Raw genomic sequence first — 11,879 nt, 5'->3', positions numbered from 1 at the left:
TTTTGGTCGTTTTGAGGAGAAGCAGCGGTTTCGACGGCCCACATCGAGGTCGGTGGAGGGCTCCTGACTCTCCCGGTATATTTTGGCTTAAATTAATTTTTTTTTTACCTTAACAACTATCAACTAAAAGTCCTCTCTGAAACGGGTTATTTGTCATTTCTGTGCTTTCTGTTCTCTGTGATCCCGATCCTTTCAACCAGGCTGTAGTTTTTAATTCAACCGTGTCTGAATCTCCTTTCTTCCCACCTCTCTGCTCCCCGTCACAGGAAGCACGTGCAGAACGGCGTCACCAAGGAGAAGCATCTATAAGGGTGTGTCCGTCGACGCCGAGCGGAAAGAGACGAGCCGAAAGCAGAATCCACGAGGAGGAGGAGGAGGATTTATTTAGATTTGTTTCATTGTTTGTTATTTTATTTTATTTTTTTGTTTTGGTTTGTTTTAAATTATAGAACACTGTGAATGTTATTTCAGGCGACGTTGTGTCTTATTGTTCTCTCTACGTCGTCTAGGTTATGTTGAAGGGAAACGCGTGTAACGTTCAGTAGAAACTCAGAGAAGCGATGGAGGTCAGTGTGCGAGCGTGCCCTGAGAACTCTCCTCTAAATCAAAAAGGCTGCTCCGCCTTTCTCTTCTCCGTCTCTTTTCAATTGGAGGGGAACGCCAAGACGCTGCGGGGTCGTCTTTTACCAAGCGCGTGTTGAATTCCATCACATTGCACAGGTCGATAGCAGTAATCGGCTCACTCCATCCCCCTAAAAGTATTGACATGAGACTTTTTATTATAAAGGACTCAAAGTGATAATTTTAAAGTCAAACATTTTAAATGGTTGCGTGGTTTTTTTTCCCCTTCTATTTTGCTGTCGATATACAGTATCCGTGTTGGGAAACCCCAAATAGAAAATGATTCTTTTTTTTTTCTCTCTGTCTTTCTCTTTGTGTGTGTGTGTGTGTGTGTGTGTGCGTGCGTGCGTGCGTGTGTGTGTGCGTGCGCGTGTGTGTATTGTGTGGCATCTGTTGTTTCACTGAAATGAAGGCGTACAAGCTGAATTGCTGGTTCAATGACGGCAGATAGCTGGAATTGATTGACTGGGTCTGAGTATCATCCCCTCAATTTTTGTTTTGAGTTAAAAATGTTAAAAAGAATCACAACTTAACTAATATTGGTTCGAAGAAAAAATAATTGAAGCGATCGCCCTGTACCTTGTGTAGAAACGAGAACTCAAATAACATATATGCATATACTCTACGGTGTTCTGGAATGCATGACATTGGAATGGTTTTGGGAATATGCTATGAAATTGTCTTAAAATCAAATGAAGTTTAAAAAAACAAAAACAAACTACTTCTGTAATCCTAAACTGTTCATCGATGTGGGAAAAGACTATTAATACTCCGAGACACGCACACATTCCAAAGTGTGTTTGTGTGTGTGTGTGTGTGTGTTGGTGTGTGTTTCCGCTGCTCCTCTCCAGGAACGTGTCCATCCGACCGTCCCACCGTCCGTCCATCCATCCAACCTTTTCAGTCAGATTCTCGCTCTTGTTTTGATGAACTACGAGGTGAGCTTGTGCTGCCGGAGCAGGCCTCAGATGTCGTCTCTCGTCTTCCACTGAAAAAAGTGGCTCACGATTTTACATCCCACATCATCGTCAATGTTGGTGTTTTTAATGATTACCATTGTTGATTTCTCTTAAAATAGCTGCTGTTTGTTTTTTTGTTGTTGTTTTTTTTTCTGAGAGCACTGTTGTTGTTTGGGTTTTTTTCCGAGCATCTGTCCGTCCTTCTCATTCTGTTATGACTGAGCCGGAGACGTGTCCGCTCAGAGCGGGGGACCAGGGAGAATTGTTTCCTTTTTTTTCCATTTTAGAACCACGGTTGTCTTGATTTAGTCTTGAATCTTCAAATCCCTTCCTAGTCCTTTTTACAGATTTGGCATCTAGTCATTTTTGTACTTTAACCCATGTACTGGAAGTAACGCACCACACCACAATGCTATGCAGAACGGCGAACCATAGGAAGTACCCAGACTTGACGTAGAATTACTTTCGTATTAAAGATTTTCAGCTTTCTGGTTTTACTGAGGTCACATCCTAGCCTCAGGGGTGTCGGTAATGAACTCTGCTGGATCTCAAGTCTACTGAAATTGTATTTTAATGAAGTTTATCCTGAGGTCCCAGCTTTTTTTTTTATGATTTGATTCCAGATAGTTAAAAGGGGAAATTGAGAAGCTGCATTTGTTGTAACCTGCAAGAAGGTGGAGCTAGTCCCTGAAAGCTGCCACGGTACCATTCGTAAATACAAATCTGCCGTCCACATCTCCCTGCAGGATACAAAGCGAGGGAGCTTATCCACTAGTCGCATCACACTGACTCAAATCTGTGAGAAAAAGAATAATCGTAATGCACTTTGGAAAATGATTTGAATCTCAAAGAGAAATGTGAAACCTGAAAAGGAAAATGGGTGTGTAAGCATCCATTTTTCTTTCTGTAAAATATTTGGCTGCTCAGTATTAACGTTTCCATTCAAATTTTAGAGTTGCATTCATTACGGTAAATATTGATTGGTACCATTTCGCGATTTCTTTCAGTATGAGGCAAAGCATTGATAGTCATTTTTTTAGATTGTGCCAAAAAACATTCCCTTCAATTGAAAATAGTGTTTCGGGAACTGGCTCTGAGGGAGATAACAGTCCTAGTAGATATAGGGGGCAGCTGCCCTGCAGGTATTTTTTACAAATTGCACTGTAATTTATTGCTTTTTTTCCCTTTTGTTCATTAGTAGATTAGAAACTAGGCAAGTGGGGAGGGTTTGGCAAATTTCTATCACTTTCTAGAGAGAATCATATTGAGTATGGAACTGAAACTTTCATGACAAATGTTTTAAGGATACATGCTTTCTGACCATCAGTACCTCTTTCTTTCTCTGCTCTTTTGAAAGTTTGAATTGGACTTTCTGAATCGGACTACTTGATAAGGACAGATACATATTGTTTTGTTTTTTTTAATACAGTTTTAATAATTCCATTCAACCAGTGTTATAGTATGTTTTCCCCCCATTCAATAAAATAGTACAATTAAATAAAAATAAGTGTCTCGCAAAATTCTTTTAACAAGTTTATTTTTTTTTTTTAAGTATGTCAACGCCAGGATCAAGTTTTCAAGATGAGGTGACAAAGTCAAGACAAACGAGAAAATCTTAGAAAAGCAGAGAGATCAATTCAGTGCACAAGTCCAGCATAGTCTGCTTCAATAAATTAAGATTGATATGTACCACAGTATTTCCCTTGTGTAAGTAACCAATTTAATTAGTTGATTCTTTAAGTTATGAATTTAGGGGGGAAAAAGGGGGGGGGGGCTGTCAAGCAGTAAAATATGGAATACACACTTGGAGCCGATCAAGCACCGTTCGTCAACTAGAGGGGTGTTAATAAGTTATTTCCAATTGAATTATTTGCGTCATGTTAATGATCATTACACCATATCACCTGTAGGGGGACACCAGCTGAGGATGGACTTAAATCTCAGCACAGTAAAAAAAAAAAAAAAAATTGCACATTAAATCACACTGATTTTCAACATTATGGCTCTTGGAACATCTAAGTGAGGAGTTAAGGAGTTTTTATTGTCGACTTTATCGTGCCGTAATATGCTGACGCAGCATTTGGGGGGGACAACACACGTGTGCTGATATGGATCAGAGCCATCTTTGCTGATAATGAGACGGCTTTTCTTAACACGCTAAAAAGAAAATATAGGAGAGGAGTCGATTTCAGTGACAATTTACATTTAAACAAGATTACACTTCTAAAAGAAAATACATAAATTCACACAAAAGTCTGTCTTCAAAAAACGGAAGACTGAAAACAAAACTGATGAATTTGAGTTAAGTTAAGGTTATTTTCACTTAAATCATATAAAAAAAAATATATAAAAAAAATCGATTTCATTTTTAAAGTTCACTATAAGGGCCATGTTATCCACACACTATCAAGTTATCTAGACAAATAGTTCACATTTTGGGCATCTTAAATGTAAACTACTCTTGCATTAAAGGTTTGTGACGTCCTCACCGGGGGGGTTTCTGACGCAACACGCTCTGATACAGATTCCAGTGAATTCATTTCAGTGGATTCCAGTCTCCCTGTAGCTGCCTCGGAACGCCAAGCCGCCCGGGTCAGTTTGGCGAGGTAACAATCAGGCACTGAATGCAGGCGGGGGAAGAACGCCCTGGACCGACTCAGACTGGAAAGAAAAATCTGAGAATAGTAGGTGGGTGCGTTTCAGCCTCCAAGCGTATTTAAAAACGTTTTTTTGAATGATTTCCAGACTACAGAACTACACCGATTGTATGCTGATCACAGGAACAGATTACAAAAAACCTCAAATTTAACGGACTGTCATGACTTGAGTGTGATTTGTTCTTACTGATGGCTGCTCATATTTATTGAGATTGACAGGAAGACAGAGACAAAATTAATCTTGGCAGTTTTGGCAAACAAATCCTTGAGTATTATATAAATAAAGTCTGCAGCGAGAAAGGATCCAACAGGCTGAAAAACAATCGCACATCACGCGCACACACACACACACACACACACACACACACACACACACACACACACACACACACACACACACACACACACACACACACACACACACACACACACACACACACTCTCTCTCTCTCTCTTGGCCTAACGTTCTTATTGGCCAGAGCTTAATGAGACCAGTAAAGGGGGAGGAGTCTGAACAAAGTAGGCGGGTCAGAGGCAGAGCTGGAGGTGTTTAGTGGGTCTTGGTCTTGGGCTGGGTGATTCTACGGATGACACTGTAGAGGATGCCAAAGTTCTGGAAAAGACCAGAGAAAGAGATAAAGTTGGTCTATTTATGCCTGAAAAGCTCCTTTAACACACTTACAGTATTACTAGGATTTTTTTTTTTTTTATCTGTTAAATGTTTTTATATAGTGAATCCACATCCAGCAGACAAACATTTTCAATAAATAACTGATTTTATCTGGAATTTTGGTTATCCGAATATTTTAATATATTGTCTTTAAGGCTACATTACAGTAAAATAATGCAATACTCTGAACGTCATATGCCTCTAGTTACTTAGTTATAATATCCACATTACTAATGATTGTTTCTCAAATATTTATTGTGTGTAAATATGTTATGCACCAATGGTCATCCCCCAAATTATCGATGTGTTAATCAAAAATATTGCAATGTTTGACTTTGTCAATTCACAGCTTGCTAAAGCTTGTTACAAGAAAGAAAGATGATCCAGTCCTTCGCTGCGACGAAAATACCTACAAAACAACCTTATAAGACGAGCTTCATGCGTCCTCTCCCGTTTATAAAATAGAAACTCTGCTAAAGGGACTGACCTGGATGGCCAGATACATCACTCCCAAATACGCTGCAATGCAGACGGCCAGCAGCAGGTCGAAAATAGCCGGCTTTACTCTGAGGGGAAATGGGATGAGGCAGAAAGACAAATGTGAAAACAGTGAAAGGAGTGAACAGGCTGAAAAAGACTTGTTAGGTTGCTGTTCAGGTGTCCTACCTGTACGCATTCATGGTCTGTTTGAGCTGGTCGTAGAACACAAATTCTGGATCCCTGAGCAAGAAAGAAGATAAAAATAAAATCAGCAATTATACGGACAGCATCTGGAGACAATAGTTTGAGAGAACGCAATGCACCGGGAACATTGAGAACCACGTTGGAAAGAGTCATATTTGATTTGTTGAACTATTTCTAAGAGTGAAGGCATAACAGCATAAATTCTGGTTTTATTGGCTTTGAAGTGTCATTCTCAATGAGTCACAACTGACAATCAGAAAACTTGGCAGCCTTTAAGACAGCATTCCAAGATCACTGTCACGCAACCCACAAATCAAGTGTCGTAAAAGGGCAGTTTGTCTTGCCAAAAGATTGTGTATTTCAATTCTTGTGCAGCCCGGTCTAAAGTATTTTGTTAATACTCAGATATTCTTCAGAGGATGGTTCCAACACTTTTAATTTTTCAAATATGACTATTATATTTATGCGATTTGACTGAGGAAACCACAGCAGTCATGCGAACACCTAAGGGCTGTCTCTTCATGGGGAAAGGAACCTCCTCTCTGGACTCCTCACCTCTTGTCAGCTTTCACGTAGTGCCTCTTCACGTCTTTGAGGTAGCGTCCCAGCTGGTACTCCAGCGTGGACACCACGCTGCTGTCCTTGTCCACCAGCTGTGCCGCTCGGGGCTGCGCTGTCAGCCAGTCCACTACGGAGGACAGCTGCTCTTCCTGCACCTGCTGATTGAATACAGCCATAAGCAGTATGTACGCGCACACGCACACACACACACGCACACACACAGACACACACACACACACAGTATAACTAAAGAGCAGGTTCACTAAACTTCTGTTCTTCAACTGGTGGACTAACTCTACCACAGTGCTTCCTAGCTTTTTTTTTTTTTAATTTAATTATCTATCATCTGATCAGAGGTTAAGACAGAGTATCAGAAATATCCCTGATATTACATTCTCATACCAATATCAGACATGTCGGATATTATTGAAATATGGCTTAATTTTCTATTGTGTGTAAGAAGCATGTAACAAGTCTCAAATGGAGGGGGAAAAAAGCTTTTATACAAATTAAACTGACTTAAAACCGCTGGTCTCCAAAGTGATGGAACAGATTACTACTATTACTGACACTGAATCGGCATCTTTACATCCCAAGCCACAAGTTGGACTGTGTGCTATCCTGGATTATAGTGGATGGACTGGATTGTCACTTTAGGCTCCTGTTTGAACAGGAGCGGTGAGTGTGGGTTCTCACCATCTGCTCGGTGAAGATGCGCAGGTCACCCGGTGCACCCTGTGCAGACGAGCAGAAAGCAGTGATCAACTGTGGACCCGAAATAAAGAATGGAAGCTAGTCTTCCATTGCAAATGTTTGCCTGGTTTTACCTTCTCTGTGAGGTTGTAGATGACCCTGGCCAGGGCTTCTGCCACCACCTTGGTGTTCCTGCTCAGCTTCTTCAGGTCAACGTGAGGCCTGCAGACACAAATGCAACAGGGCCGTGGACACGGTTAGATCTGTGGAGAAACTGATCCGTCCAAACAAAAGTCAGGTGGTTCGGCAGGGAGAAAAGTCACAGCCTGAAAACAACTGTTAGAATCAGCAGGCAGAAAGGCAAGATGGCTGCCAGAGATAACCATGAAAAACATTCACATCAGTGGTCTGTGGCTGATTTACAGAACAGATAAATTGTTAGACAGACAGATGGAGTGATGGATTGGAAAGAAAGGGAAGGAAAGAGTCGACCGAGCAGGAAGAGGCTCTTACTACACTGGATGGCCATGAAATCTCTGAAGATCTGACAAGAGTCCACAGACAAAATAATGAATTTTATAGTTGACAAACTTTCAAAGGTTTTGATTTGGGATGATGTGACAACACGAGGTGGGGACAGGCGAGGTTGGAAATCAACAGCTAGAACCCTCAGCGCTATGGAAACGCTCGCTATTTTCTTTGGTGATTCATAGACTTGCAGTAATGAACCCACCCAGCAGGGGGCTCTCCCGCTCCATGGCGAGAGGAGGGGGACACTGACCGCACGTCCATGATGCTGGACCGCTGTGCCAGGCGGTGGGAGGGCAGGTGGGACAGGGTGAAGGCCGGCAGGCGGCGGATCCCGAAGCGCTCGTGCTCCCAGGCCAGGGTGTCGTCTGCTAGGTTGATCTTTTTGTGGACCATGGAGAACTTGACCTCCGGGAACTGACCTGCTACCACCTGGAAGGTCCCGGAGGGGTTTGGATTAGAGGACGGAGACCAAGTACAAACTCTACGTTGCCTCTGGAAGCTTTGTAGCTCCAGGGCTTCTTCAGTTCTGGACCCATGACCCTGAGTATCTCCATCTCTCTGACTTCCTCCAAAGCTACAGCGCCAAAATATTTTTTTCCTCTTTTTTTAATTAAATTTGTTTTTTTAATTGTAAATTAAAGTCTTCACTACAGTGATATTTTAAGGACACATACGATAAGAGTTATTTCCCCATGTGAGGTTTCATTGACAATTTACGACAATTTTTCAACTATTTCAGAGTTCTGGCATATCAGCATAAATTCTGGTGTAATTGGCTTTGAAGTGTCACTCAACGAGTCAACTATTTTCATGTTAGTCATAAAGTCAACAAACATATCAAATATAGTCTTAAGATGTAATAAATAAGAACAGACATGTAACCTCTTACCGTCTCTAGCTCCTTGAGCAGGGAATGCTGAGGAGTGCCCTCCTTAGGAGGTTTGGACACGTGGAGGTGAAGACCATCTCCGTTGCCCATTGTGTCCAGGCACAACACAAACGCTACATTGTCCTGCAGCAGACTGGAGTCTGCAGCGAGATGGAAAATTAGGTCAAAGGTCAAAGGAATTATAAGCTGAGAAAAAGAAAGAGACATACAACTCTGTAGTCAGTACAGATTCTAACTGGTTTGATTCCTCAACAGTACCTGTGTGGTCCAGGTTGTCCTCTAGCCAACGCTTAGTTCCCTGGTAGTTAAACTTTCCTCCGCCCGAGACAAAGAACAGCAGGTTGTACCTGGGCCCACAATGTGGATGGTTAGGAGTTCAAAACGTCTCATAAGCAGCAGGCTCTGGAATATTAGAACTGATCATATTTTCACCCTTGGTGCTTGGCAGCAAGGACCTGAGACTGATGACCCCTTGGGTCAAGTATTCAATTTTCAGAAAATGTTTTTCTACCAGTAGGTAGTGTTTATGTGATGCTCACCCGGCGTGCGTTCTCTTGTAAGTGTAAAGTCTGGAGAAGAGGCGAGCCAGCTCCAGCAACATGGAAACACCACTACCGTTAGAATCTGCTCCGTACGACAACCACTGAAAAAAAAAAGAGTAAAAAAAATTACCTTTGTATTGCGGTATATGAATTTTTAAATTAATCATAAATTAATATGGTTTTATATTCACTAAAAAAGGATGGGAATAGATTGACAAAGGCATTTCTGACAAAACATTTAACCAGTCAGTAATTCCACATGACATCAACTTGGGTGAGAGAGAGAGAGAAACACACCGGAGCCACGCCAAAAGAGTCATAGTGGGCAACCAGGACAATGGTGGGTAGGTCTTCTCCTCCGACACCAGCCAGACGTCCCTGACAAATAAAGAGTCATTAGTCTGGATGCTAGGTGTCGAAGCAGCTCCAGCACATAAGAACAAGTAAAAAATAAGAAAAAAAAGGAGTAGAATACAACCATAAGGACATTAATGCTAAAGCTCTGGCACCATGTAATACATAACAACATCCTGGTCCTACAGTCCTATGAGCCCTTCAAGACTTCTGGCGTCTGAGGAAAGCCTCCATGTCCCCTAATCCCCTGCAGTATGACTAAACACATTTATTCCCTCTGGATTTAACACCCAGCCTGAGTCAATTCACGCTTCCAACAGACACGTTCTCCGTCTTTGTACATCTTCCCCACCTTTTAACTTAAATCACATTTGCTAAAACAGTTATATCCAACCAATATGCCGACCTAATCGCACATTTAACACATGATTAAAGCAACGTCGGCACTGACTGTTGGACAAAAATCTATTTCGGAGATGAACAACGGATTAATATGCATGCATCCATCTTACACTGCATTTGATTTTAATCTCTTCAAGTCAAATTCCAGTTTAATTATGGACAATGTGTTTCTCCTCAAAGATGCATGGTGTCTACACCATAGTTAGTATGGATGAAGCAATGGTATCATATTCTCAAAGCACAGACCCCCTCCCTTCTCCCCTTTCAAATATATAAAAGAAGTTGTGGAGGGGCTAGTACATTACAATTGACAACAATTACTAAATAAATTATATTGGATCTTTCAAAAATCTTAAAATAAAACTTTCCGGGGTTCTGCCATTTCAAAACAGCAGATTACCTTTCATTTTTATAGCTTATGGTTTAATTCCTCACCTCTAGACTGGTGATTGCCCAGTCGCTGATGGCTTTGCTTTGGGCGCCACTGGTCACCATCTGAAAGCCATTGGCTGTGGCTGTATGCAGCAGCACTACAGAAAACAGAAACATGTAGGACAGTCAAATTCAGTATTGCATTTTATTTTTCTGGTGCATCATTCATATCAATGAATTGGACACTTGAGATGTTTTCTGTGCCCTCTTATCTTCTTTCACCTTTATACATCCAAGAGGATACAAAATATTATTTGATAGATGGATCAAAAGGCTGTTGAAACCACCATAAAAGCCACTAATCAGTCAACATTCAAGTGTAGGTACGATGTTTTATAGTATTTATTTAAAAATGTAGACTCTGAATATGTGAGAATGTTTATTTGAAAACTAGAGTTTTGATATCATACTTTCAAAAGACCATAAAGTACAATGTGAGAAAAAGTCAGACATAAAAACTAAAATCAATGGCATAGTAAATCGCTCCAAATCACTCAGGCTGACCTTCGGCTGCAGAGGAGGACCCCTGCGAGGAAGAGGAGGTTAGGGTCTGGGTATAGATGGACAGCAGCTCATCGTCTTCCATGGCAAAGTAGACGGGGACGACGGTCTCTGTGGCTAACATCTCCGGCTCCAGCTCCATGAACTGCTACAATGGAACAACATCCGACAACGGAACAAGTAGAACGTCAGAACGGGCGACGGAAGAAAAAGCAAAGAGAGACGAGGCAAAACATTTTTCACTTCCGCCTTCTTAATCCAAACCAAAGGTATCAATAGATGCAATATTCTATGGCTTTTAAATTAATGATTAACTCTCGTATTACCTGTACTATGTCTTGAGGCATAGCAGACATGTTCTTGGGCAGAATGATGACCACGGCCCCCGCCGACTGGAGGAGAGCTTTCTGGTACTTGTCATAGGAGAAGTCTGTGAGCCGCATGATAACACAGCGACGACTTAGTACCTCTGCCTCCACCGTACGGGCCTCCGTGTTCAGGATGGCATTTCTGGTACCTAGAGAGAACAAAAGCATTCATCAATTCAGCTCATGTTCCAAAACAGCATTATTTACGACCGTGAGTGCAAAATATAAAATTACATCCTGCAACTATCAGTATCTGTACGTAACGGACTGTGTGTACCGGGGTGGAAAGCAAAACGCTTATAACAATATAATGCATAGGTACAAGAAGGCAAAGGACGAGTGTGACCCGTTGACCCCGCGCAAGGCAGCCAGAGAAGCAGCGGCTCGGTGCTATCCGACATTATCGTCCAAGGCAACTTAACCCATGGACATAACTAAGCTGAAATAACCGTACTGCCGCAACGTGGTTTTCCTTTCCCGGACATACACTGAAATTCAATGAACTCGCTCGTTACGGAGGGGCTAACCCACAGTTAGCCATCCAAGCTAACTGTAGCAGCAGCGTTTAAATGCCGCTGTCATCGGCGGTGGGTGGCAGTTAGCGCGACACGACGCGGTCTCGACCGCCAACTGTCACTCGTACTGTCAAGTCGGACGCCGACGAGCGATCGCGGATCCGATCGACTCATCGCGCCGCGTTCTCACTCGTTTCCCCCCCTAAAGCGGACGCGTCCTCTACCGTAGGGCTGTCCCTGCAGGTCGTACTGCTGCATGCGGTACACGGTGAACTCGTGAGCCGCTTCGGCGGGGAGCGGCGACACCAGTATCAGCACCGCGGGGATGAACACGATGAAGGTCAGGGGAAACGAGGACTTGAACATGTTGTCGAACATCTCGCTGGCCTCCTCGAACATCATGGAGGTGTTTCTTCTCGGGCGCCGGGCAGTGAATAAACGTCGGAATGCAGTCCGCTAGCGACGGAGCTAGTTGGATAGCCTGCTAAGCAGCTGCTACC

At 42.5% G+C, this 11,879-nt stretch overlaps 2 protein-coding genes across 6 annotated transcripts in view; one reads left to right on the top strand and one right to left on the bottom strand.

Annotated features, from left to right (window-relative positions):
- cers1 (ceramide synthase 1) overlaps window positions 1-379 on the top strand; it is a gene marked incomplete at its 5' end in the record, with an annotated part of 45,518 nt that extends 45,139 nt beyond the window's left edge. The window contains one exon of the mRNA XM_079999181.1: window positions 267-379. Coding sequence (XP_079855307.1) covers window positions 267-309 — 43 coding nt within the window. The 3' untranslated portion in view covers window positions 310-379. The remainder of the gene's footprint in view (window positions 1-266) is intronic.
- A 2,769-nt stretch (window positions 380-3,148) lies between these two features.
- On the bottom strand, window positions 3,149-11,823 carry ncln (nicalin). Of its 5 annotated transcripts, none has more exons than XM_080015773.1 (15): window positions 11,604-11,823; window positions 10,823-11,013; window positions 10,500-10,644; window positions 9,999-10,093; window positions 9,105-9,185; window positions 8,805-8,908; window positions 8,524-8,612; window positions 8,266-8,405; window positions 7,579-7,805; window positions 6,980-7,067; window positions 6,849-6,887; window positions 6,147-6,310; window positions 5,574-5,627; window positions 5,395-5,473; window positions 3,149-4,850 (listed from the first exon to the last, which is right to left on the bottom strand). In XM_080015773.1, exons 1-15 carry the CDS (start codon window positions 11,779-11,781, stop codon window positions 4,788-4,790), a joined length of 1,737 nt encoding a protein of 578 aa, XP_079871899.1. In that variant the 5' UTR covers window positions 11,782-11,823; the 3' UTR covers window positions 3,149-4,787. The 5 variants fall into 5 exon arrangements, with proteins under 5 accessions (XP_079871899.1, XP_079871900.1, XP_079871901.1 ...); XM_080015774.1 differs by having other exon boundaries at window positions 6,147-6,307; XM_080015775.1 differs by having other exon boundaries at window positions 6,147-6,301.
- Window positions 11,824-11,879: the final 56 nt, after the last annotated feature.

Source organism: Zeus faber (assembly GCF_960531495.2).
Source record: "Zeus faber genome assembly, chromosome: 1".
Classification (NCBI taxonomy): Eukaryota; Metazoa; Chordata; class Actinopteri; order Zeiformes; family Zeidae; genus Zeus; species Zeus faber.
This window is presented reverse-complemented; position numbering and strand designations above follow the sequence as displayed.

Coding starts and splice junctions, on each gene's coding strand:
- ncln (XM_080015773.1), bottom strand. CDS start 11,781: ATGATGTTCGAGGAGGCCAGCGAGATGTTCGACAACATGTTCAAGTCC. Junction 9,186..9,998: donor GGGCAATCACCAGTCTAGAG/GTGAGGAATTAA, acceptor TTTATTTGTCAG/GGACGTCTGGCTGGTGTCGG. Junction 5,628..6,146: donor TACGTGAAAGCTGACAAGAG/GTGAGGAGTCCA, acceptor TTTCTTGCTCAG/GGATCCAGAATTTGTGTTCT.